Source organism: Zootoca vivipara, chromosome 8, assembly GCF_965207765.1.
Source record: "Zootoca vivipara chromosome 8, rZooViv2.hap1.1, whole genome shotgun sequence".
In the NCBI taxonomy this organism is placed as follows: Eukaryota; Metazoa; Chordata; class Lepidosauria; order Squamata; family Lacertidae; genus Zootoca; species Zootoca vivipara.
In genome coordinates, this window is record NC_142591.1 from 39917602 (window position 1) to 39942978 (window position 25377).

At 40.3% G+C, this 25377-nt stretch overlaps 2 protein-coding genes across 15 annotated transcripts in view; one reads left to right on the forward strand and one right to left on the reverse strand.

The window, feature by feature from the left end:
• RAB31 (RAB31, member RAS oncogene family) overlaps positions 1 to 17294 on the reverse strand; it is a 51512-nt gene extending 34218 nt beyond the window's left edge. For 4 of the 10 annotated variants that reach the window (XR_015951448.1, XR_015951447.1, XM_035124391.3 and 1 more), the window contains exon 1: positions 2138 to 2247. Coding sequence is in view for 3 of the 10 variants with exons in the window: in XM_035124391.3 (XP_034980282.1) it covers positions 2138 to 2176 (39 nt within the window). In the remaining 7 variants the exon portion in view is untranslated. Of the gene's footprint in view, positions 1 to 2137; positions 2248 to 2381; positions 2561 to 16901 lie in introns of those variants that run through there. The other 6 variants (XR_015951446.1, XR_015951445.1, XM_088675330.1 and 3 more) reach the window with 4 other exon arrangements.
• Positions 17163 to 25377, forward strand: part of PPP4R1 (protein phosphatase 4 regulatory subunit 1) — a 31270-nt gene continuing 23055 nt past the window's right edge. For 3 of the 5 annotated variants that reach the window (XM_035124896.3, XM_060277907.2, XM_035124897.3), the window contains exons 1-2: positions 17163 to 17299; positions 17826 to 17870. In XM_035124896.3, the coding sequence (XP_034980787.3) occupies positions 17293 to 17299; positions 17826 to 17870 (52 nt within the window). In that variant the 5' untranslated portion in view covers positions 17163 to 17292. Of the gene's footprint in view, positions 17300 to 17825; positions 18077 to 25377 lie in introns of all 5 variants that reach the window. The other 2 variants (XM_035124898.3, XM_088675328.1) reach the window with 1 other exon arrangement.

Sequence of the window (25377 nt, forward strand, 5' to 3'; positions counted from 1 at the left end):
TCCCTAGGAATACACAGCGGAAAATGCTCACAACAAACTTTTAAAAGTTATTACTAAAACTGAGGTATATGCAGTTTTGAATAGTTTTGTTTAACATTTATAAAAAGTCTGTATATTGCAGTTTAATGTATGTTATTTATGACAAAAGGAAAGGCAAAGAAGCTGCAAATAAAAGTAATTCTCTCTTTTTTTTTAGATGCTGTAACACAGCTGATTTGGATAGCAAATGGAAATAAGTTAAGCAGAATGAAACTTCTGCAATTAGTTCATTAGGTCACATACATCTTTTCCATCATTCCAGTGAAATCAGTGAAATAGGGTGGTACACAGAAAATACTTGTTTAAAGGTTTTAGAAAGAAGGACAAGAACATGTTGCTTGAACTAAGTAGAAAAGCACATCTGCACTATAGCTGCCACCCATTCTGCTACAGCATGGGTGATTATATCCTGCATGGGTGACCATTGTACTCAAGGATTAAAGCAGGAGCAGGATTCTGGGCCAAAACCATCTCCAAACATAATCAGGTATAATATTCAATATACAGCACAGCAAAATAAGAGACTGCCCTGAGTGATCTGCACAACCTACTGTAGATCCATAGGACAATCATAGGCCAGCTTTACGTAAAATAAGTTCAGTGGCACTTACTCTCATGTACGTCTGCAAGAGAACAAGCCTTCGTGCTGGTAATGTCAACAGTTTATCTTCAATAGTTTTGACCTAAATAATCTATGCTATGGGCTATATAGCTGGCATTGTTTGGCACGTATTAATTTATTTACATTTATATCCCACCTTTCTTCCATCATGGAACAACGTGTGGCTCCCAGGTGTTCCTTCATCCAGGAACTGACCAGACCCAGCCCAGCTTAGCTTCAGCAAAGTAACAGCCCTATGTGCCTTTAGATCACATCTCCAGATACTGTACACACTGGAGTAGTTTTTTATTTAATCCATTCTAAGTGGCTCTTTACTTTTTTGGCAAATATTGCTTATTTTTAATCTTTCTTCCTCCTTATTTGTTGTACACACAATGCCATTTTCTTAAAACTAATACTAGGTTTATTTGTTTTGCCCAAATGAAAGGGAGGCAAATCTATGTAGTACAAGCCAAAAGGATATTCCAACAAGAAAAAGTTTGTCAAGAACACTGAAAGCAAAAAGAGAAACTCCTCCCTGGAAACTGGTCTGTTTGTCCGCCAAGTTTCAGCTGAGAGGAACTTAGCACAACTGATGCGAACTCTTCTAAAGACACAGTCAGGCACAGAAAGACAAAAATTTAGCTGAGCTGTGTCTGATGTTTAACTGCTTTGCATGCAGGCAGTTTACTGTCCAACTACTGCCAAAATCAGTTGAAGTATGTAGCAATCTCTTTCCTCTCTCGAGCACGAAACGTTACTTGCTAAAGATAAACCACAAAAGACCATGTTTGGATAAAACATATTTTAGCTTGTGGAAGAAAGTTTAAGAGAGGGAGGAGGGATGGGCAAAATCCTTCTGTAGTTCAGCATATGAGAAGCACCAGTATTATTTGTTTTAAGGCACCTTTCCCCCACGCCCCAAAAGAAACAATGGACCACTAATTCGTATGGAGATGGTGAATCTGGGCCTAGGCCTGGACCACTGCAGGGAAAGGATTCTAGGACGATCATTTTCTATCTGAATATATCTACACACACAGGCTTGATAACTATATCTCCCATAATATATAAGCCTCCATTTCCACCTGGTGGAATGAAGTGAGATAGAGCAGGAACGGAGTAAGTGGCGAAAGATCCCAGGCGCGATGGCGGAGGGTGAGAGGATGTCTGCCAAACTTCCCTATCTAGCACAACTGCCAAACTTCCCAGAAAGCAACTCGAGGAAGCGAGAGGCAAACAAGCCTTTGCAGAGCAAACGCACATCTGGCCAAGTGGGGGCCGAAGGGGAGACAAAGGAAGCTCTTCTGCAAAGACTACGAAACTTTCCAAGGTGCCTCGGGGCAGGCATCGTTCCCGCTCTCTCGCTCGCTCTTACTTCAGTTTGCGCCTTGTGGTTTTATCCCCACGAAATGGCTTGAGAACCCAGCGCCTCCTCCCCGCCATCTCTCCTTCAGCCCACACCCCAGCCCACTCCGCCTCTTGGTCGCTACTCACTCCAAGCAGACAGACTTTCAGCTCTCGTATCGCCATCATCTGCTTGGGGCTTGGCGGCTTCGCATCCTTCGGAGGAGCCAGCCTCCCTCGCGCTACCCAGTTGCACCGAGCAAGGAAAGCAGCTGCGGCTATTTCTGGGCAGCCCCAGCCCTCAGCCGCCACCGGTCACATGAGCACGGCCCCGGCGGCTCCAGCTCCTCCTCGCGTCTTTTTGGTGCTTTCCTCACCCAAACCCAACACGTACAAAATATCTGCGCTTCAGCATATTTCAGGAGACGCGGTTTCCATTCTTGGGTCTGTGCTGCTGCGGTGGTGGTGCTGCTGCTGCATTTCCAAGCAGGCAAGTTAAAGAGACAAACTCTTCTGCTGCTCACAATAGCAATCTGGAGTTCCCGCCCATTTTTCTCCTCGCACATTCTTCTGGGGAAATTGTTCGATACTGTATTCCAAAAGGAACAGCAAGAGGCAATGCTCCAAAAGAAGGGGGGGAAGGGGAGAACGTCATCTTTGGGGAAAAACGTTTCAAGTAAATAAATAAAAAATAAAATCTTAATTCCAAAAAAGTACTGTACAACAAAAAGTACACATTCAAGAAATGCTCATTTATCAAAATTCCACTCAGTGGTATGTGGGTTAACAAACAAACTAACTTGAAAAGTAATAATTTGTTTTTAAAAGCTTCCCTCCGCAAGAAAAAAGTAACCAGAAATGTCATTGGTATATCACTCATGATATAACAGGATTTATTCACAGAAGAAACAATATAATATCTTAGCCAGGACACTCAAATTTAGCAAGACCTGTTAAGCCCTACTGATTAACTGACATATATTATAATCTGTGCCACAGCCAGGAATTATAATAATAATCATCAAATTCTGCACTGGTAAACTAAAAAGGGAAACTGGGTTCTTTGATGTGTACAAGTACTTACAGTATTTGCATATTATAGTCTACCACCCCTAGAGATGTCATTAGAAACCTAGCCCTGCCTCAAAGGAATGAGCAATGATTATGGGGGGAAATTCTATGCGTACCAGATCTTTCCAGAATCACAGAGCGCTTTCAGACTTGCTATTTTGCCTGTGGGATTTAATCACATATGGCAAATCCATGTTGTGCAATTAAAACGAATTTGGCTCTTGCACAACAAACTCACTTAAGAAAACAAAAACAAAATAGGCTTTGCAGTAAGAAAAGTGACAGGAAAATGCATCGTGACGTGTCATAATATAAGCGCTACACAAACAGATTAGTAAACAACTTGCATCCTATAATCCACACACATACTGTGTGCAAACAAATCAGGATGAATGTGCAATAAAAAGGTCAGGAAGTGTCTACAGACATAGAAATTCAGACTAAATACAGTTGTTTTTCAGTCTATATCAATTACTGTAGTACTGTATCACATAGTAATTTTAGAGTGTAGTAGTCTGGGGGGTGATGAAGGCTTTAGAAGGGCAAGGAGTCAGCCCAAGTATTTTACTAAAATTATGGTCATGTTTTTCAGAACTTCATACCAGAAAAAAAATTGCCAGCCCAAGTGAGGACTCCTTGCAATAAAATGCAGTGATTGACATAACCTGTAACCTTCTGTCACAGAAGTGAATTGGCTTAAAGCAAAAATAGTAAAAAAAAATATTATTAGTAGGAATATATGCCCCAAATGGAAACCAAAGACCCTTCTTTTAAAAATTGCAAAAGAAATTAGCAGATTACAATAATGATGATTTGGTCGTGATGGGGGATTGGAATGGAGTGACTTCATTTACAGTGGGATAGATCCCAAATGGGACGAACAGATTAAATAAACACCCAATAACATGCATGCAATGACCTAAAAGGCCACAACAATAAATTTCCATGGAGGCATAAATTTCTCCAGTGATGTGGTTCCTTTTCCTGCCAAGGTAAATATAATAATAAAAAAAGAAAAATATATGGAGATGGGTAAATCTGTAGATCAACGTCTTACACACCCTCAGTGTCCACAGACTAAGGCAGATAATCAGTGAATGTTGTTATAGATTTGTGGGGGAGGCCCCAAACCCTAGAAATTAATAAATGGTAATATTTTGACTAATTGGGATATGAAAGGAGAAGTATCCGTTGCAGAGGAATTTCTGGGCTAGCCTATTTCGAAGGTTGTCAGGGTAACTGGACGTGATGTCACAGGAAGGGTTTGGGGCCTTTGGCATAACTGAGAATAAGCTTTGGGATAGCTAAAAAAAAGGCCTGATCCATCTTAGGCAGGCTGGTTGAAGGCAGGCTGGGAGAAATGCCTCGGGCTCCACTGCTACACTACTGTGGGGAATAGGCTCCTCTTGAGATGCCTGTTCTGTAAGATCTGCACACCCTCCATCTACATGCAGGTATAAATATATGAATGAATCATATTTCTTAAAGCTACAACAGCCTCCGACGTGTCTTCAATTCTCCAAAGGAGCAGAGACCCCAGTTGAGGGCCAAGACTCCTGGAATCCCATGCATGACTCAGCAGGGATAGGGGTGGCCTCTAACACTAGGCTACTTACGGTGCATCTCAGTATAGTAGAAATATAAAATGGTTGGCACTTTGTTTTTGTCCAAGCCCATCTCCATGAGCTGTGCCAATCAGGAGTAGAGTTTCTAACTTGAACTTATAGGGCCTGAGTCAATAAAGTATTGTCACAAGATGTATTCTTGACCCAGCAAAATGTTCACGATTATATTAGGCAGGGATTCAGACTCAATTAAGTTGCACATCTCATCCTCACAACTCACACACCTCCACTCCTGTCAAGCCCCAACAGATACAATACACATACTGTAAAAGTAGCCTATAGTAAGCCAGCATGGACTGTAGTAAGATACAAATATATACGCCAGCACAACACTGCACCAAATCTCATTGTATTTTTATAAATGCCTGACACAAAACAATAAATCTTCCTATACAGTCAGTACTTTTCAACTTATTTAATTATTACCCTAAAATAGTCGGTTTGTGAACTGTAGTCTCATTCACGTAAAAGTAATTAAGTTTACTAACCAGTTTTAAATAGGCTGAAATGTTTTAAGGACTAAAGCACTCATAAAGCACACTGCAAATATTTTGTGCAAGATTCAATCTGTTAAACAAATGTGATTGTCACGAACGTCAAGGTCAAATAAGGTAAGGAGGAAATATAAGGACAATCTTCTCTGTTTAACTCACACAAAGAAGAAAAAGTTACAGACATGTCCTTCAAGCTGCCTCTGACCCATTCTGTTCCAGGAACCACCATAATTGTTTGTCTGCATTCAAGGAGCTGTGGTCAGGGAAACATTTTTGGGGAATTTGTCATAATTTAGTATGTTTAAAACTGCAGAAAAACAACTCTGACAATCCTTGCCTTCTCTCCCTCCCCCTTTTGTGGCAGCTTGGTTGATCAGCAACTTTTGTGTTGTTGTTGTTTTCCTTTTGTGATGTTGTGATTTTTTCCCCTATAAATAAATTAAGAGAAACTAAGAAAGAATAAGAATGGAAAAAGCACTGCCTAGTGGAAGAGTACATGTCTTGCATGTGTGTAGAAGGTCCCAATTCAATCCATTGCACCTTCAGCCCAAAATACCTGTGGTAGCAGTGGTCTGAAAGCAGGAGTCTGAGACACTCCAGTTACAGTGCACAATAGTGGGCTGAACAAACCAAAGTTATGAGTGGTATGAAGAAAGGTAACAAATTAATTTTGTGCGTTCAGGTACTGATTTTGGACTTCCTACAGGTTGACCACTGTGATGACAAGATTTTGGACTAGATGAGACATTGGCTTAATCCAGCAGGCCAGTCTTATGCTCTCATTAATTTATTTAACAAAATCCAGTTGTGCAGAAATGACCCATGTCTATTCTTGTGCTGACTTCCATTAAAATTATACTCTGTTCTTTCATCTGATCTGCTTCTTTTAACTAATCCCATTAGCTGTGCAACTGTTGCTAAGTATAATTACATACTAAATGCCTGTACTACCTCAGAATGCACAGCAGGGATGGCATCTTTGAAAGCATTGCATATAAACAGGGTTGTTGGTTAGGCAGTGGACCATGGGACCTAAGCACCCAGTAATTAGCATTGGCCCCCCAATTTCCTGTCCTGTCTTCTCCCCTTTTTGCCTTTTAAAAAAACCCTCCAAAATTATGCTAACAGGGTGGCTGGTTGCAGCGTAAATGAGACCCCAGCCACCCATCATCTTAATCTGTCCAAAGACAAATTTTCTTGATGTTCCTTTCCCTCAAGTCTTTTACGGTAAGTACCTAGCAATGCCCCTGCACATAAAAATCTCCATCCATCAGTTGGGTCTACATACAGTTCAAGTGCAAGCATGTTTGAGTTTGGCTTCTGACTTAAGTCTAAGCTTACTGTTGTGTTACACAACACCCCAATCTCCACCAATTGGAGATTGGCTGCATGAGATACCAGGGGTTCCAGGCGCTCTTCAAGAAATATGGTTCATTGCACACATATTTACACCTGGGTCTACTTTGGAGAGAGTTCAGATTATTACATCTTAAGAGGATACCGTATTTTTCTCTACAGCAATGCAGCATTGGAGTTCAAGGCATCCTGCATACCCTCTCCATGCCTCTGTCCCAGCCTGCCAGGATGGTTATGGCCTTCACAGCAGCTTGTCAGAACCTGCTGCCTACTGTAGCTAGTTGATGGTTTCAACTGATGGGTTAATGACTTGCTTCTAGCAGCTTTTGCCGTTCTTAATGACTTCTATTCCAGCTGAGCCCCTGGCCTGAAAAAGAAGCTTCACCTGTATTTTCCCCTAGTCTAACATCTGTCCTTCAATATTCCAAATATTATCTAAAAGTCTACCATTTATTAATTTATAATATTTACTAATTCTAGCAGTTATGGATGCCCTTGCAGCCCCATACTCTGTTACCTCAAGATCTGTAACAGTATGTTGCTGAAGAGTCAGAATAATATTGTAACAAAAGAACCGTGTAATTTGGATGGGATAATGGGTTTGGGCGCTGTAGCTTTCCAATACATCTGTAGTTAAATTTGCCTTAATTGCTGATTTTACTCATTAGCCACTGTGGGTTTTTTTTGAAGATCAAATCGAGTAGAGATTCGTAAAATAAATACTGTAAATAAAAATAATATTTGGGGTATGAAGTAGACTTTTCTTTACAGTGAAAGAGGAATGGAAGGATACCTTTATGTGTTTGTATCAAAACTTAACAGCAAGTGTTATGCTATGTAGATTATACTAATACCAGTGGTTTTTTGGGGGTATGTTTTATTGAAATACTGATGATTTAACTGAACAGCACCAGAAATCTCTTAAAATCATTTTGTCAGGAGAGTATTTTAATGTGGCTTCAACAGTAGTGCATCAACAGTCTTATTTCTCGTACAGGAGACAGCTGAAAAAGAAAGCAGCCACAAGTCTTCCTTTCAGTCCCTTTACTTTAAATTGCAAAGTATGAAAAGGGAATTAAATTAACTCCAAAGACTTATTGTCATGTAAACAGGCTTGTATTGTGCCCAATGCCAAAGAGAGATAACAAGTTTCTTTTACAGACAGCCAGTTCATATACTGCCAAATCGGCATGAGCATGATGAGTACCGCCTGCCAACTAGAAATTCAGATTCAAACTGGCTTTGAAATGCTCAGTTTGTAGAAGTGTTTCATAAGTGCATTCTGCAGAAGCAAATGGATGATAAATATTTCAATAATCTTTTTCTAAGAGCAATATTTCAAACAATTTTTAATGTACTTAAGTAAACCAAACTTCTACCTTGGTCAATAAAAATCATACTATTAATTACATTTGATCATTGTTGTCTGTCATATGTTGTCCCCCACAACAACAAAAAATACAGAGGTTATCCATCAAAGTTCCATATTCACAGTGCAATTCTATGAAATGAATTTTATGTATTTATATAAATAAGGAACAAACCCTCATTAGATGAGAGGTTTAAGACTGCAGACTCACGACATAATCCAGTGCTATGCATTATGTTACAGAATTTAACAGACTATGTGCTTCAGTATATGCCTTTTATTGTGTGTCATAATATACAACTTCTATTCTAAAATACATTTTATTTCCAGATTATATTATAGCAGCGTATTATCACAGACTGTAAGCATGCAAGCTGGTATCAGCAGCAGTTTCATGAGCAAAATTAACACTGCAAAATGACCACAGAAATATCCACAAGTAATGATAATATTTCAGTCTCACTGATGCAGAGAAAGAGAAATCTCCATGTTTGCAAAATATTGCCCCAGTGCAACATGTGAAATGGGCTCTCAGTTTGCTATTTCAGCCTAAGTATTCTATGCAGTACCTCCTGGCATCACCATCTGCAGTCATTAAGATTTCTCAGAGGAATGAAAAGGCTAGTGATTGCTAAATAATTTATCAACCATGGGAACACACTTTTTATGTACTGAATGTCACTAACATTTGATGAAGCAAAATACTTTGGTCTTTTCTGGATCACTGTCTTGCAATTAATTTTGTGCAGCTTCATCAGTCATTGAAATGGAATGATTTTTTTCCTCTTGTTTCAAACAAAGAGTTTAATTCAAAGAGACACACACATTTCCTCCCTCAAATATACTTTTTAATGAAGTTCAGTAGCAAAATGTGGGACTATTAAATACCCACTAAAATATTTGCCAACAAAGGTCCATATAGTTAAAGCTATGGTTTTCTCCGTAGTGATGAATGGAAGTGAGAGCTGGACCATAAAGAAGGCTGATCGCCGAAGAATGGATGCTTTTGAATTATGGTGCTGGAGGAGACTCTTGAGAGTCCCATGGACTGCAAGAAGATCAAACCTATCCATTCTGAAGGAAATCAGCCCTGAGTGCTCACTAGAAGGACAGATCCTGAAGCTGAGGCTCCAATATTTTGGCCATCTCATGAGAAGAGAAGACTCCCTGGAAAAGACCCTGATGTTGGGAAAGATGGAGGGCACAAGGAGAAGGAGACGACAAGAGGACGAGATGGTTGGACAGTGTTCTCAAAGCTACCAACATGAGTCTGACCAAACTGCGGGAGGCAATGGAAGACAGGAGTGCCTGGTGTGCTCTGGTCCATGGAGTCACGAAGAGTTGGACACGACTGAATGACTAAACAAAAAAAAATATGGTAAAAATAATTTTGGATGTAACATCAGTTGGGAACCAGACTATTATGGATAAAACTGTCACAAACTCCCACAGTGGCTGGATAAAGCAGCATTATAAACAATTTCTTTATAGGTTGCCCATGGTGAGTAAGAATCTTCTCCAGCAAGCAGTCAGAAAGCTTTGTCTAAGTTTTGTGTGACAATGATGACACTTCCCTCATCTAACAGCAGTGGGCCCGTTTCTATAGCCCAGTCTTGAAGACTAATAGAAAATGTGTTCCTCAATGCTCTGCGTGTTTTCCAGTGGAGAAAACTGGTAATCCTGATGAAGCCCTGATCTCACTATGGAATTGCAAGATGAAACAGTCACTCCTGAGCATCCTCTCCAGTGTTTTGGAGCCCGAGCAACTCCTCCTTGATCGTAATGATGTTTCTCAGTATATAAATATGCGAGGCCCACTGATTATATAACCACATTTGCAGAACAGCTGGGGTGGCAAATGCTAGGAAAATCAATACATATATATAAAATTAGAGAATTCACTACCTGCAGTGTATGTAGATGGTCTGTGAACCTTTTTAAAAAACAAGGAAACATAGGAATTGATCTTGTGCCTGCCTTTTCAAGGTTCTTCAGTGAGTCCACAGCCTTCACATTTTTGGGTATTTCTTGACTGAGTACTAGGTATATTAATTTTATCACCCTAAATGTTGTATTTTTATAATGTATATAATGAGATAACTGTTTTGGTTGACAATTTTCAACTGTTATACCTAAACGAAAGACTGGCAATTTCAGTACTGTTCTTCTGTTATTACTGTTATAACATTAGGGGTTACCCCTTTTCCCCTAGCTCTATTTGAATATAACAATTACTTTATTCCATCTATTAATGCACTTGTTCTAAAAGAGTTCTGATACCCGCTGACCTTAAATAGTTTTGTTGCAGCATTTCACCAATTCTGGATTACAACTTTATATGGGATATTTTGACAGACCTGAAACTTGGAAAATCTTTATCATCTGTCCTCACAAGACATCTGTTGTAAGTTTTAAAAAAAAGACTCCATTTTGAGGCAATAATGCAAGGAACTCAAGTTTATGACAAGAACAAGGAGCAATTGGCTAACGCTCTGCCTACCAGACCAACGGGGAATATATGAGCTCAAGAAGGGAGTATAACAGCTTGTAATTAGATGAGTGGTCTTTTATCTCTATGTCTGCTCTTAAATAAGAGCATTTGGGATTGGGGATCGATGAGGAATTCCACACATCTGCCTCCCTGCTTGCAGGGCTAATTGCCCCATTGCACTATTGAATAGGTATAAAGGTCTCCCCTGACTAACATTAGGGGCCAGCCTTTTTTGTTTTACTAGCTTTCCAGGTTGCTACCGTAGATGCTGCACCTTTCTGTACTTGAGTGGGGGGGGGGAATTATCCTTTGATTGATCAATCCTGGTGTCTGTTTGGCCTCCCTTGTTGGTGCTGATGAGTAAAATGGGACTCGGCTGACAGCAGATACTGGGTGGCTATTTTCCTCACAACACAGCCAACCCGCAAAACCTTCACTGCAGCTCCCTACCACTTGGTAAAGTGGTGAAGAAGGTAAAACAAAACTATCAAACTAGTTTTCTCTCTCTACATAGAGCTTGCGCAAACAACAATTCAACTGCATGAACGCATACATTTTAGCAACTACGTATACACTGCATGTTTACTGATTAGTCATTGTACAGTACATGTTTTGTGTCAAAAGCCTCCCATAAATAGGGGCACATTCCTTTCTTGCTTGCTAACAAACATGGTATTAAAGATACAGGATCTACAACAGCTGGCTACATGGTGAATTAAAAAATTGAGAATATTTTTGAAAATAAGATCACCTAAGTGTAATTTACAGTCAGAGTTTGGAAAGAGCTGAAATTAAGCTTTTTACCTGATTAAGGAAACCTTAAAGAAAGAACTGAAACTAAGCCTTTAACCTGATTAAAGAAACTTTAATCACATGAGTTGTGATTGCGATCAATCAAGTAAATCTGCACACATTTACATTTTGTTCACTAATTTTAAAAAGCAATATAAAATTTTTTAAAATAAGCAATACGGTATAATAAAATCATTAAAAACTGTTCCTAGAGCTTGCTATGACAGGCATGCATAACCTATCTTTAAAAAAGGCATTCAATTCCATTTTCTATCCAAATTTTTAGTATGGTAAATGTATTTTAAAATGCTGCATTTAATAAACCCTGCTGCTACATATGCAGGAGGACCTTTTTAAATCCATCAACCACTTTAAAAATCAATTAATATAGCTGAATAATGAGTTGGTCCAGAAAAAGAGAATGAAGACAAATGGACAGCAATAGCCATTTAGGATTTGGTGCAGTAGCTCAATCTGAAATTCTGCTGAAGATAGCATGTACCATAATCCCTGTAAAATAATTCAGCAAAGGATGGCTAGCATGAGCTGTTACATTTACAGTATATTTCTTGGACATACCACTGAAGCCTATTTAGCCAGGGTCAGGGCCATCCATCCCAAACAATTACCAGTAGTGCTTTAGGTTCAGGTTAACAGTGTACCTAATGTTTTAACAGTACCTCTTACACAGGTACACTCATCAGGGGGCATTACTACAACTATTAGTGTGTGAAAAATCAGTATTTGCCTCAGGGTAATATATAATGTGTGTTAAGTGAGATAGGGAACCTAGGAATATCTATTGTGAGTGACTAGAGCCTTTGTTTTTAGTAATTCATTCTGCTTTTCTTATTGGTACCCAAGGAACAGCTCATTGTCATGGTGAGATTGTGACATCTCCTTGTACAGAGACTAACAAGAGATATATAGCAGCCAATCATTTATCTTTGTCTTCCTACTCTACTCCATGCTACTTTCCTGAACCTTCAAGTAAACAGAGCTATGAAAGGTAGGACTTCTTTTTATTTTCAACAGTAATTCTTTACCCTCCTTTCCCCTTTTTTCTATTCCAAGTGTATAAAGCCTTCAAATGGCTGACATGCCTTAACATGCCTCAAATAAATATTCTAAAATGCAAGTCTTTCATCTGAGTTCTGATCATGCTTTCTGATCATGCCTTCAAAAATAATGGTTAAAGTCCAACACAAAGTTCAGCTGAATAAAATATATTGCAATAAATGGGTTTAAGCATGCTTAACTGTGTTGGGTTGTGAGCAACATATTTTCAAACTCACTCATTTCAGATGTTTGATTTTTTAAAAAATTGTTTGATAAACACACATACTGTCCAACCAATTGCATAGAAAGTTGACTGAAAATTGTACAATAAAAATCTATTTCCCCCTTTTTTTTGGGGGGGGGGTCAGATTCCATGGTGCAATTCCCAAACTTGTTTCTGTCCTATTGAAGATGTCATAATTTATGAAAAGGCATTTTAAAAATTATAAATAGTACTATCTGAAAAAAGAGATAGGCGTTGCCATTAGACATATAGTTGAAAGTTTTTTAAAAATTAATCTCAAGCATTGATGTAGGATTGATATTTTTCAATTAAATGTTCATTTCCTGTCTCATAGAAATGCATTACTGTTAGTAACACAATAAAATTTTCAAGTTAATTTCCCTAGGAAGCACATATCTTTTTATTTGTACAGTTCTTCAGTCAAGCTGCAATCCATACCCCCAACACTGGGTGCAGGGTTGGGGGACAGATTGGGCAGAGGTTTCTATCTATGCAGCCCTGCTCGCTTTTTGCCCATGGAGTGACACTAGCATTACTTGGTTAAAATACAAAGGTCCCTGTTCTGTAACAGCAGTGACAGACCTTGGGATCTCAGATGTCGGTGGTGCCCTGTGCAACATAAAAATTCAGCACCCCCCTGGCTCTTGCCTTCCATTCTACATAATAGTTGTGGTGCTCCCAATGGTCTGCACCGCACCTGCCTCTGGCAACAGCACCCCTCCCTCTGAAAACCAGCTGTTCTGGATCTGCTGAGCCAGCCCACTTGATGGCATTGAGGCTGATTTGTTATTTCCCTGCCCTCTGTCTTCCACCCTGTGTGAGCAATAAGGCTAGAGATGCAACTGTTGCTCTATTGTTCTCTTACATTGCCACTGCTGCCCAGCTAGTGTTTGGATTGTCCTGCAAGCATGTTTTCAATACCTCAGTCCCTCCCCTTAAAATGTAAGTAGTTATTTGTTTAAAACCTTTATAAGCATTCCAATCAAAGTAACTTTGATTTTGTATGAATATAAAATAATACCACACTGTTACTACTCAGTAACATGTGTCTGCTCAGAAGTAAACTCTACTGAATGTGATGGGACTTTCTCCCAGGTAAGAATGCACAGAACTGTGCAGCCTGAGTGCATTTTATTTATTTTTCTAACGTATGTCCGTTCAATTACATTTGGAAAAGAGATACAGCATTGAAGAAACTAATATGAGGTACATTTAGTAAAGAAAACTAAAAAAATAAGTAAGTCATATGTGTGCTAAATCATGTCTCCATTGATTTAGGACAGCAGGAATTTGTCCAGTAAAATGTTTATAGAAAATACTGTCGCTGGTCACAAGAGAATGATTTGAATGTCATAAAGTTGGTGCTATCTTAGAAATCTTTATTAACAGCCTGTGATACAGTACTGTATGCTTGACTGTACCTGTAATGGTTAAATAAAAAAATTCCTTCAGTAGCACCTTAAAGACCAACTAAGTTTTTATTTTGGTATGAGCTTTCGTGTGCATGCACACTTCTTCAGATAATGGTTAAAGTTACTAATCACATTTGACAGAACATTTAATATGCCACAGTGCTTCATTCGTTAACACATCAAGCTTGTACATTGTTTTGCATATGAACAGACACATGAACTCTACTAAGCACATAACTACTGAATCTTTGGCAGCTACGTAATCACCCATTTTTCTCCAGCATTCTCCATCAACAACAATATAGCATCCAGATTGAAAAATGCTGCTTATTATCAGTATTTTATATGGGCTCTACCTCCTATGCATGACATTCCTTCTAGCTCAACCACAAATGCCTGAGATCAGAATTTATTGCAGCTACAAAAGCCAACAAGTCACAATATTACGTGCCAGGCCTATGCAGGCCATTCGAATAATATATTTCCATAATAGCTAGTTGGTTGTCTATAATATTGAAATTTTAAATGCTTTTTCCTCATACATTATATACTATTATAAACTTATTTGACTTTTTATAACAGTATATAAATATTTTTAATAAATTATGCTACATTGCACTGCAGCTCGTACTTGCATGGTACTGAGGAAGTGCAAGGGCTATGCCATCACTATATCTCAATGTTTGACTCTTAATCGCTCTGAATTGTAAGCAGATCTTAGGTTTACTGACTTAATATTAAGGAAAATTGTGAATTTTATCAGGAAATGTCATATAGAAGTTATCAAGCAGAAACAAAAAACACAACCCATAGGAGGCACAAAATTGATTTGTTTTTTTGCAAGGTTCTTACCTTTTATGTCAAGTAAAAAGCCGAATGGCCAAAGCCACCACAACATAAAAACAAAGAGTACGGTAATATAGGAGGCGCCCTGTGCTGTCTACTCTGACAGGAAGGAGTTTTCTGAAGTTACAGGCAGATATATTTTGCCACCAAGAGATCCTTTAACTGGAAATGATGGGAACTGATCTTGGGGCCTTCTCTTAACAGCAGGCAGAAAGACAGACGAGGCTTGTCAGTGTATATGTTTGTCTGTTACAGAAGTCTCTTAGGAGTTCTGTTGATTACCATATGGTTTTGTAAAGTTGGTGTTTGCACTGTTCAGACTACAAAATGGTGCAGCAAGGATACTGCAAGTACACTATCTAGTGATGCTTAATCCAATTTCTGGCTTATCCCTTTTCTCCAGGAAAGGAATTGCAGATCACTAGTCACCTCAATCAACACTGCAAATGGCCCATGGTAAGCTTATAATGTAGAAAACCCAATGGTATGATAAGTATAGGCATCAGCTACTGAAATCACTGTGATAGTTGTGTTCCTATTTCTTTGTACAGTATTAGAGAACCATAACTAGTATGGCTGATAATATTGTAGAATTATGACCTTCATAGCGACTGCAAGAAAGGCTGAGCACCTATCAAACCTTGTGGTTCTGCAATTAAACGTATTTTTATTTTGTGTTTTACTGACAAATGAAAGGGAGTCCAGTGGCAAGGGGAGACACTATCCTAGCCTCAAGGGGAATATTATACTAAATTTAGTATATTAAGCATAAATTTTAACTGATTTGGATATAAACATGGTTTATACCTTTTCAAGGGAATCCTGTACATACCTACCCAGAAGTCCTATAGAATTAAATGAGACATTAAGGCAAGTGTGTCTAGAACAGCAGCCTTATCTACTGTGCTTTGCCAACTACCTTTCTGTCAAAATATTAGATTTTCATTAAACCTCAGTACAGTTATATAAGCAGCTAAATGCATATTTCTTATTAGGGTTGCCTGGCTCTTATTAAATCAGTCCAAGGCTTATTTTAATGAAAGTAGGCAATGACCCCAAAACCCAGTTTCGGATAGCTTTTGCAGAGAACATTTTAATTTTTGAATCTATATACAGTATACAAATGGCCACAAAACAAAGCATGTGTGCCTGCAAATACAGTATAAGTTACATTGTGACACCAACCATGGAATTATCACCTGAGGAAGGAGGTTCTTTATAGAATGACATCACAATGATTCAATCTACTTATTGTAGTGTGTCATATCTCAGAGCTCCATTTGGCATCCTCTAAACCAGTGTTCGGCCACAATTAAAATAGTGTGTTCAGCTTCATTCTCTATAGGAAGGCAATAAAAAGGGATGAAAAGCAGCAGCAGTATTCCTATGTAAGTTTAAGAGGAGCAAGGTTAAATAATAGAAAAATACAGCCAGGGAAGGGTGGCAGTGATATCAAACAAAGGGGAAAAAAGAATGAGAGGCAGAGCTAGGCCACAGTTTCAAGTAGCAGGTGATGTGTGGCGAAGTGCTAGACGACAGAGCTGTTTATCCCACACTGGCTGCCCCTGTGCTCCCTAAACCAGCCTAACTGCCCTGAAGTGTGGGTATCGCCCACTTGTCCTATCACTGCTGCTGAAAGAAGAGTCAGCAGCTAGTCTATGTGGCTTGTGTACACAGAACAGGGAGGGAGATGGAGCGTAATCTTCTTCGCCTCGGGCAGCGAAGTGTCGGGGCAGCAGCGCTGAGGGAGGCGCGAGAAGAATGCAATGGCCGAGCCCAGAAAGGGGAAACGAAAACCGGAGCCAAGTGGCACGGAAACATGTACAGTAGTAGAAAACCAGATGTGGGGGGAGGTAACAGCGTCACAGCCAAGTTACGTAGGTCTGAGAGAAGCCCAGCGTACAGCTCTCGAGTCGCCGTGCCCTGCAACCGTGCCAGTGCCTAGCAGGGTGCGGAGAACGGGAACTGCCGTACCGTCTTAAACCAACTTTGGGAACGGCCATGCCATGTGGGGAAGGCAGTGCAGGGTCAGGGTCAAGGGAAAGCACTGCTAGGCGAGTCGAGAGAGAAGGGGGGGGGCAAGGGCGAGGGCGCTCACAGGCATAGGCACCGGGGCGTTTTTCCGAAGTGTCCTAAGTAGTTCACTCTGCCTCACCGGTTCCGGCTGGGCCAGACCTGCCGAGCGGCCCCACCTGGCTGCGCCTGACGGAGGCGGCTTCTGAGGCTGGAGTGAGTCAGCCGGTGGAAAAGAGAGCAAAAGCGCGGCAGCTCTTGCCTTGCATGTCAGGCAGCTCTCTCTCTCTCTTTCCCTCCCTGGCGGAGGCGGGGGCAGCCGTTTCTCTCTCTGTGTCCGGCTCAGACCCCTCCCTCTCCGGACTGATCGCTCTGTGTGAGACTCTCCCGGGGACGCCCGGAAACGCCGCCTGGGCCCAAAGGCCGCAACCGCCACCCCAACCGAGTCCCCTTCCCTCAGCCCTCGCCTCCTGCTGCTGACACGGCGGGCTAAATGTAGCCCCTGCAAATCGGGCGGGGAGGTTTGCAGAAACATGGCGGGTAGGTAGCACCTCCCCAACCCCCGCTCCCACTCCCAGAAACTCCGTCCGGGCGCGAAAGAAACACCTCAGTCCGGAACCCCCCCTTCAAGGAAAAAGCAAAGGGAAAGCGCCCTTTGGCGAGTCCTCAGTCACCTCAACTCATCGATTTGGGGGGCGGGGGCGGGGGGTTGCCTCCTGCCTGCCTACCTACTTCTCTCTGTGTTGGGGAAACTATGGAATGAGCTTGCGAGGGGATTTATTAACGACCTTGTGTGGCAAGAAGGGCTTGTGGGATTTGTTGCCAGATGTAGGCGTCCCCCTTCTTTTTCTCGGCCCCGTGAGTGTGAGGAGGGGGCTCTTAGGGCAGGGTTGTGTGTGCGCGCGTGTACGCGCTTTTATAGCGTGGTAAAGAACTGCGAGGCGCTCTCGTGGGGTGTGTATTACGGGTGTTTTACAAAGGGGAGTTGCTCTGGGGTGGGGAGGATCCCCCTCGGCTGGAGTTCACTTTGTCTTGTCTCTCTCCGCCTCCCCCCCCCCCCGTCTAGATCTGTCGCTGCTCCAGGAGGACCTGCAGGAGGAGATAGACGGATGTGAGTAGCCCCAGTCGCAGCTGCTTCTTCTCTTTTCCTCTTCCCCAGCGCACTCGGCAGCGCTGCCCGGGCCGCCCCTTCTTCCCAAGTCCGTCTTGGGTGTGGGGGTGGGTCGGGGCGGTCCCACTTCACTCGCACCCGGAAACTCAGGGGATCCTGGGTCTGGAATGAAATGGGGAGAGGGAGCCTGTTCCCGTCTAACGAGGGTTTGTTCCTTATTTATATATATACATAAAATACAACCGGGAGCGGGGAGGGAGAGGGATGGATTGCGCGTGTGTGTCAAGCTCTCGTTTGCTTTTGCTTCCGCGAATAAATGGTTTTGAAAGCGTGGAGGAGGCCCAAGTTGCATTGTGGGAGGAAGCAGCCATGCTCAGCTGTCCTTGCCCGTTTTCCCCCATACAGGCATTTATGTGTATGGCTTGCAAAGTTGTTCGTGTTTGTGTCTGTCTTGATTTTGTTGTTGTTGTTAGTTTGTTTTACTTTGCTGGAGACTCCGAAGGGAAAATGGGGAAAGTTGTGAGTTGGATGGGTGGTTGTGATTATATAGCATGACTGCTGCTATTTTGATGAATGAGATTTAGGTCACGTTGTACTTTAAGCTTAACAACAGTGTCTTAATACTGTATTGAGATACTAATAGAATTCGTCTTCCCATAATAACACTTTATTAATTGCCATCAGAATTCATTGAATGTTCTCATATAGGAATTATCCTTGTGTGCTTTTTAAAATCAAGTTATGTTCAGGTTTAATATATCCATTGAATATTTAAATTGTAAAAATTAAATTTACATTTTAAATGTCAAAATTAATTTTTAATACTAAAATTTAATACATTGATATTTAAAAGTTAGCATTTATGTTGAATTTTGGGCAGCTAATGAGATTAAAAAATGCATTGTGATCCATAAAGGGTCAAGAAAGCAAAACCCAAGATTGGCAAAGTCTGATACAACAGTGACCTTGACTTTGTATGTTAGATAAATAGAGTGATGCATATTCTTCTGAATTAATTTGTAGCTGGTTTGCAGGTCTGTTGTATGAGGCTCAGGTCTTCTAATTAGATTTTGACCTGCTTTCTTTAGTTTTTAATCTTTTAAAATGTATTGTGTACATATCAGACTTTGGAGAACTGGTGCTACCACCTTTTTGAATCAATAGCGCGCGTGCACACACACACACACACACACACACACGGTGTGCATTTATGTTCTGAATGGGAGATAAACCTGTGTAATTCAAAATATTTTAGTAATGTATTCATGACTTAATTTTTTTACAGCAGTAAATTCGTGATAGGTGACCAGTGCAGGCATCAGTGATTGTGTAGAACAGCCTTCTCCAACTTGGTGCTTTCCAGATGTTTTGGACTACAACTCCCATGGATGTTATAGCTAAAATATGTGGAGGACACCAGGCTGGAGAAGGCTGGTACAGAATATTGTGTGAACTAAATAATGGAGAAGGCACTGTGGAAAATAATAATGAAGTACCTGAATTAAATAAAATATAAGTATAGAAGAGAGTTTAGAAGATGTGTCCATATTAAAAATACATGTTCCAGAATAAGAATGTAAGAAGATTGAATAATAGAGTGTCCTTTCTAATTTCTGCTACTTTTACTTACCATCTCTTTCTTGTAGGCAGATTCTTTGGTATAAAATTTGATGGTTAACTCTTGGATAGGAGCACTTAATAAAACATTATTTCTCTTGCAAGGCGACATTAGAGGGTGACATTAGATGAAAGTGAAGTCAATTGATGTTGTAAGTAGTGTTGTAGTATTCACCACACTGCAGCTGTATACAAATTAATATTCATTAAGTTGCCTCTCTTCTTTTTATTGTCCATAGTAAATGATACTTGCCGTATGAGTTGTCATGCTTTTGAGTTCTTGATTATTAGGGTCTTAGTGGGAAGGTTTTATCTCACTGGAGCACCTATCAATGAGTGCAGTGTTTGAATTCTGCATTAGCCTCATTTTCTGTATTAGCATCATTTCCTGTAGAGGTCTGCTTGATGCCAAAGTTCTTCAACTGAGAACACTTTATTTCTTCTCCTCACATGCTTCATCCTCAACTTTGTACCCTGTATGTTCCTGTAGTATTGCAGCTGTCTTGGCTCTTCATAGAGGAAAATGGGTCATCAAAAGACCTGATTTGTACTCCTGGCTTTTAGGATTGAAATGGGACCTTAAGCAGTCCAGAACTGAGACACTGATGCCAGCAAATCTGATTCCTTTTGATAAGCTGATTTCTAAGGCGAGACTGGTGACTGCATATTTTATTTTTGTTCTCTGTTATTTTAGTGACAAACTACATATACAGTCAATTATGGTAATCCACAAATCCTTGACAAAAACAAAAGCCATAAGCTGCTGATAAAGCAATTGTAGGAAGGTTGGTTTCCACTAGCAAGAAGGTGTTGATATCATATAATATATTAAAAGTTTGTATCAGTACATATGTGATTATTATTCCTGTTGCACAGCCGAGGATTGCATGTGGCTAATGGAGATTTTTTTTAAGTGTGTAAAGTTACGTCTGCGATTGAGTTCAGGGCTTGCAGTGGTCAAATATTCAACTTGAGCTCTCTTGTTAGGACTCTAGTGTTGTTCTTTGTAAATCTTCTAAGCAGTCAGCATTTGCTTCTAGAAGTAAAATGACCAATTACTGTATTTAGTTATTGCTATGATTGTTTATTCATAAGGGAAGTCAATTGTTCAAGAGTTGCTAGATGATGCATGGAAGAGAGGATATGCTTTTTTCAACAAATGGGACATGGTGGAGTGTAAACATTAAGAAAATAAAATAAAAATTCCTTATGGTGGTCCAATTCATATTCTGGATCCCCCCCAGTGGTAGTGTTTCAGGGTTGCCTCTGGTGTACCTTCTTAGCTTGAAGACATCTTTCTTTTTTAAAAACTGTGTTTGTGCTTCTAGATGGCTCACTTCAATTGCTAATTTTAAGCTTTTGCGCGTAGAGCATAAACCAGGAACAGACAGAAGCAAAAGAAAAATTGTGACTTCATTGTGTGATGAGAGGGAGAAGAGCATACATACACAGTAAAATCTGTTGGTGCAAGGACTTCCACTTGTGCAAAGAAACTCCCCCTCTCCCTGTGTGCCTCTAAATCTATTCTTGCTCTGGAGAGGCAAGGGAGGGAAGTTCTGTTTAGCAGAAGCCCTAGCACTAACAGGGTGACTTAGTTGAATACAACCCATTGCTGTTTAGCATGGTCATTTTGACAAGTAGTAACTAGGAGAATACTAGAAAGATTCCTTGTACTTTTGAAACCATTTGAGTATAGATTTTCATCTTGGATAAGTTTGTGAATTTCAATTACATAGGAAAATAAAATTGATGGTTGTCCACATTCCACAGTGAACATGAGTGTTGTTTGTATAATAAATGTCATTTCTGAATATAGACATGTAACTGAATTGCCTATAAACTACAGGCAGACAGATGCCAAAGATCAGAAAAGGAGGTACTTTCAATAGACATTAGGAAAGCAATGTTATGTGGTTAGTAGCATAGGAGATTCCATAAGAGATGACTACACAGTTGAAACATGTTTAAATGAAAGATTGCAAAATCATGCTTACAAAATGGAATGGTATTTGGTAACAGTGTGCAAAATTCTCCTACCTTTTGTGGGCAAACATTGATTGCCGTATCCTTTTAAGAAATCCCAAAACTGTTGTACATTGTTAGGCGGTAGGTTTTTGAGTTTTAAGATTTATTTGAATTCAGTACATTTATCTAGGCTTTTCGCTTCCTATTTAAGTTAATTCTCTTGGGGAGTTATTTTTTATGTTTACAATATCGTACAATTTTGAACACTTTCCTATGTTTCCATCATGTTAGAGTAGAGGGGATAGGAACCTGTAGCTCTCCAGATGATGCTGGATTACACCTCCATTCGTCCTTGATAGTTGGCCATGCTGGCTGAAGCTGATGAACACAGGAGTCAAACAACATCTGGAGGGTCACATGCTTCCCACCCCCATGATACAACCAGATCTTGTGTTTACACTGAGATCATGGTGATGTTCCATACCCCCCCCCCACCCCCGGAATATTAGCATCTATTAAAAGTTAAATGTAGTAGAAATGTTCATCTCCTGCAGGTGTTGCTTATAAAGGGAAATATTTATGCATCTTCATAAGAATATGCATGCATCTTCTTAATACATTTTATTAAACTAATAAACAGTGATGTTTTGGATGAATGGACATACCGTACTTTTCCGTGTATGACAAGCTTTTTTTTTTACTGTAAAATAATGTTTAAAAATGGGCTGCTGCTGCAGTAATTGGGTGGGTGGGTGATCGGTTGCTGTGGCAAGGGTTGCTGTGGATTGGCTGTCGCTTCTGGAATTGTGTGTGCGATTGCCGTTTGCTGTTGGTGAGCGGGAAGACGCATGTTGGCTCTGGCGACACAAGCAATTGTCAGTGTTTGTTAGTCGGGTTGTTGATTTATCTGCATATCCCCTCCCCCTGTAAGAAGTTCTACAACCCTGGGCAACAACTTTGGGCAAACCTCCCCCCAAACAGCTCAACAACTCTGGGCCATCTTCCCCCATTTTGTTAAATGTTAGTCCCCCAAAATAGGGGACATCTTAATACACGGGCATGTTATACACGGAAAAATATGGTAATTTTTCTTACTATAATGGAAAATTACAATAATTCAGGTTCCTAAACTTAATTGTTTCAGATATGAGAACATGGGTAGATTTGTACAGATAACAAGAACTTCATTGAAATGAAAATTGATGGTTAGGCTAACACAATCTGTATATTACCTGGGAAACATGTTAGAAAAAACCTAATGTAACAGGAATGAAAATCAAATGCTATGTCTCTCTAATCCCAAATGTTAGCGATCGATAGCCTGGAAACTAGCAATTAATTATAAAGGCTACATTGGGGGGGGGGGATGCTGAACCACTGCAACTGCTTTATATTCTTGAGTTGCACATAGTTTGACACCTTCCACATTCAAACTGTGAATTCTGTTAACTATGTTATAGTTTCACTTATTTGCCAGTATTCAGATGTGAAAAACTCAAGTTAGCCCATGCAGAACTTACATTTGTAAATAACAATAATAACGTACAGTAGAGAGATGTGTCCATTAACATTAAGAAGCTGACTTAAAAACACATACCAAAGTACTGATCGCTTGCTTTAGCTGCATCACAGTGGAACCTCGGGTTGCAGACATAATCTGTGACAGAGGCACGTCTGCAACCCGCAGCGTTCGTAACCTGCAGCGCTGTGTCTGCGTGTGTGATATGCGATTTGGCGCTTTTGCGCACGCGTGAGGCGCGATTTAGCGCTTCTGCGCATTCGCAAGCGGTGAAACCCAGAAGTAATCCTTTCCGGTACTTCCGGGTTTCCCCGCGGTACGCAACATGAAAACACATAACCCAAAGCGTCTGTAACCTGAGGTAGCACTGTATATTTTTGGCTACCCCTGGAACCATGAAACTTACTGGAAACTAGGTTGTCAGTATTCTCCTTGAAGTACAGTATCTGCCATTTCACAAGTGACATGAGACTTTGTGTCCACCTTTGGATCTGCCTTTCATTGCTGAAAACTTTTCAAATGAGATGGTTTCAATTCAATTTTAAGTGAATAGCAATGGTACAGTATACAGCTGTGCTACATCATGTCTCTGAATACCTGTTTCTGGGAAGTGAGAGTGGGGAAGAGCACAGCTGCACTCTGGTCCTACTTGCAGACTTCCCCTAGGCATCTGGTTGACCACTGTGACAATAGAATGCTAGACAAGATAGATGTTTGGCCTGATCCAGCAGGATTCTTCTTATGTTATGTGCTGAGGTAGAGCTCAGACATATTTTGATTTCATAATTTTGTTTTATATAAATAAATATATTGGCAGTTTTTCTTTTAGCCAAAACTGTTTATCTGAAATATTCCTACAGGAAAAAATAAATAAATGAAACACACTTTCTAGTTTAAGTGTGATAGTCAAACAATTTCACAACTTGAAAAATATTGTTATTGGGATATATGTAAATATTTTAAAACCTGACAACTCATAGCAAACAATCCCTACATTGCTTAAATGTTAAGAAAAGCATGTAAAGACACTAACTGCTAATATACTGTTCTAATTTTAACATTCCTAAATAGCTTGTTTAATTTGGCAAATGTAGTGTTATGGTGCACATGGAGGATTTGTCAAGGATATTGTGAATGCTTGGAGCAGTTGATTCATGGGCAGGGACTTGGGAGACTGTTAGCAATTTATGACAGTGCCAGAAAGCACTAATCATGCGTCAAGGGTCTCATTGTGATGTGCATACCATAGGTAACGCTGTAGAACAGTGGTGTCCAAACTTTTTTTCAAAGAGGGCCAGATTTGATGAAGTGAAGGGTCGTGAGGGCCAAACAAAGTAACCTTTTTTTAGGATTGAAGTTGTTGAGCTTTTTTAAGGATTTGACCCCAGGGAATAGACTGCCACAGGGGTCGGATTAAACCAACCGGCATGCCGGATTAAGCCCCCTCTATCTGATTTATTGAAAGCATTGCTCTTGTAAAAAGACTGTTAATAAGCCAATCAGCCAGTGAAAGCAAAATGGTCAACTTAGAGAGTACCGGTAGTTAGAATTATAGCAGTGCATTCCATAGATGACTGATCCCTGAACAAGTGGGGATCATCCATGTTTTTGGGAGATAGCTGGTGCTTACAAGATTTTTATGTCTGTTGCTTTGACAGTATGTAAGTGTTGGTAATTAAATTTGATCAGATTGCTGCTGAAATGAATAGTGTTGCAATAACTTGGAAGATAACATGGATATAGGCTGACCTCTTCCCCCACCCCACCCTGAACTTAAAACTAACTAACAAATTTGAAGAAATGCAAAGTACAGCCCATCAGCATCTAGATAATTCCACCAGATGCCACAATCACAGGTACTTCGCTCTGCTGCTTCCAGGAGCGAAAGCCTTGGATTTGCTTTGCTTTAGCATTATGCCTGAACCTAGACTTGTGGTTTGCTTCCCTCCAAGCAATTAGTCATAACCTAAATTTTTTCTTGGCTTTACTGCCCGTGGTTCCTATGTAATGCTAAGCAAAACTAGGGCAGCACGGTAGGAGCAGAGGAGAAGCAAAATTTTTAGCCCTGTGCACCAGCATGCTGAATGCTTATATAGTGGTACCTCTGGTTAAGAACTTAATTCGTTCCGGAGGTCCATTCTTAACCTGAAAGTGTTCTTAACCTGAAGCACCACTTTAGCTAATGGGGCCTCCTGCTGCCGCCGTGCCGCTGGAGCAAAATTTCTGTTCTCATCCTGAAGCAAAGTTCTTAACCTGAGGTACTATTTCTGGGTTAGCAGAGTCTGTAACCTGAAGCGTTTGTAACCTGAAGCATTTGTAACCCGAGGTACCACTGTATTTAAACTATACTTAACCTTAACAGTGGTTTTAAGTCCTGATTTTGGTTTTAATGAAACTGAACTTCCC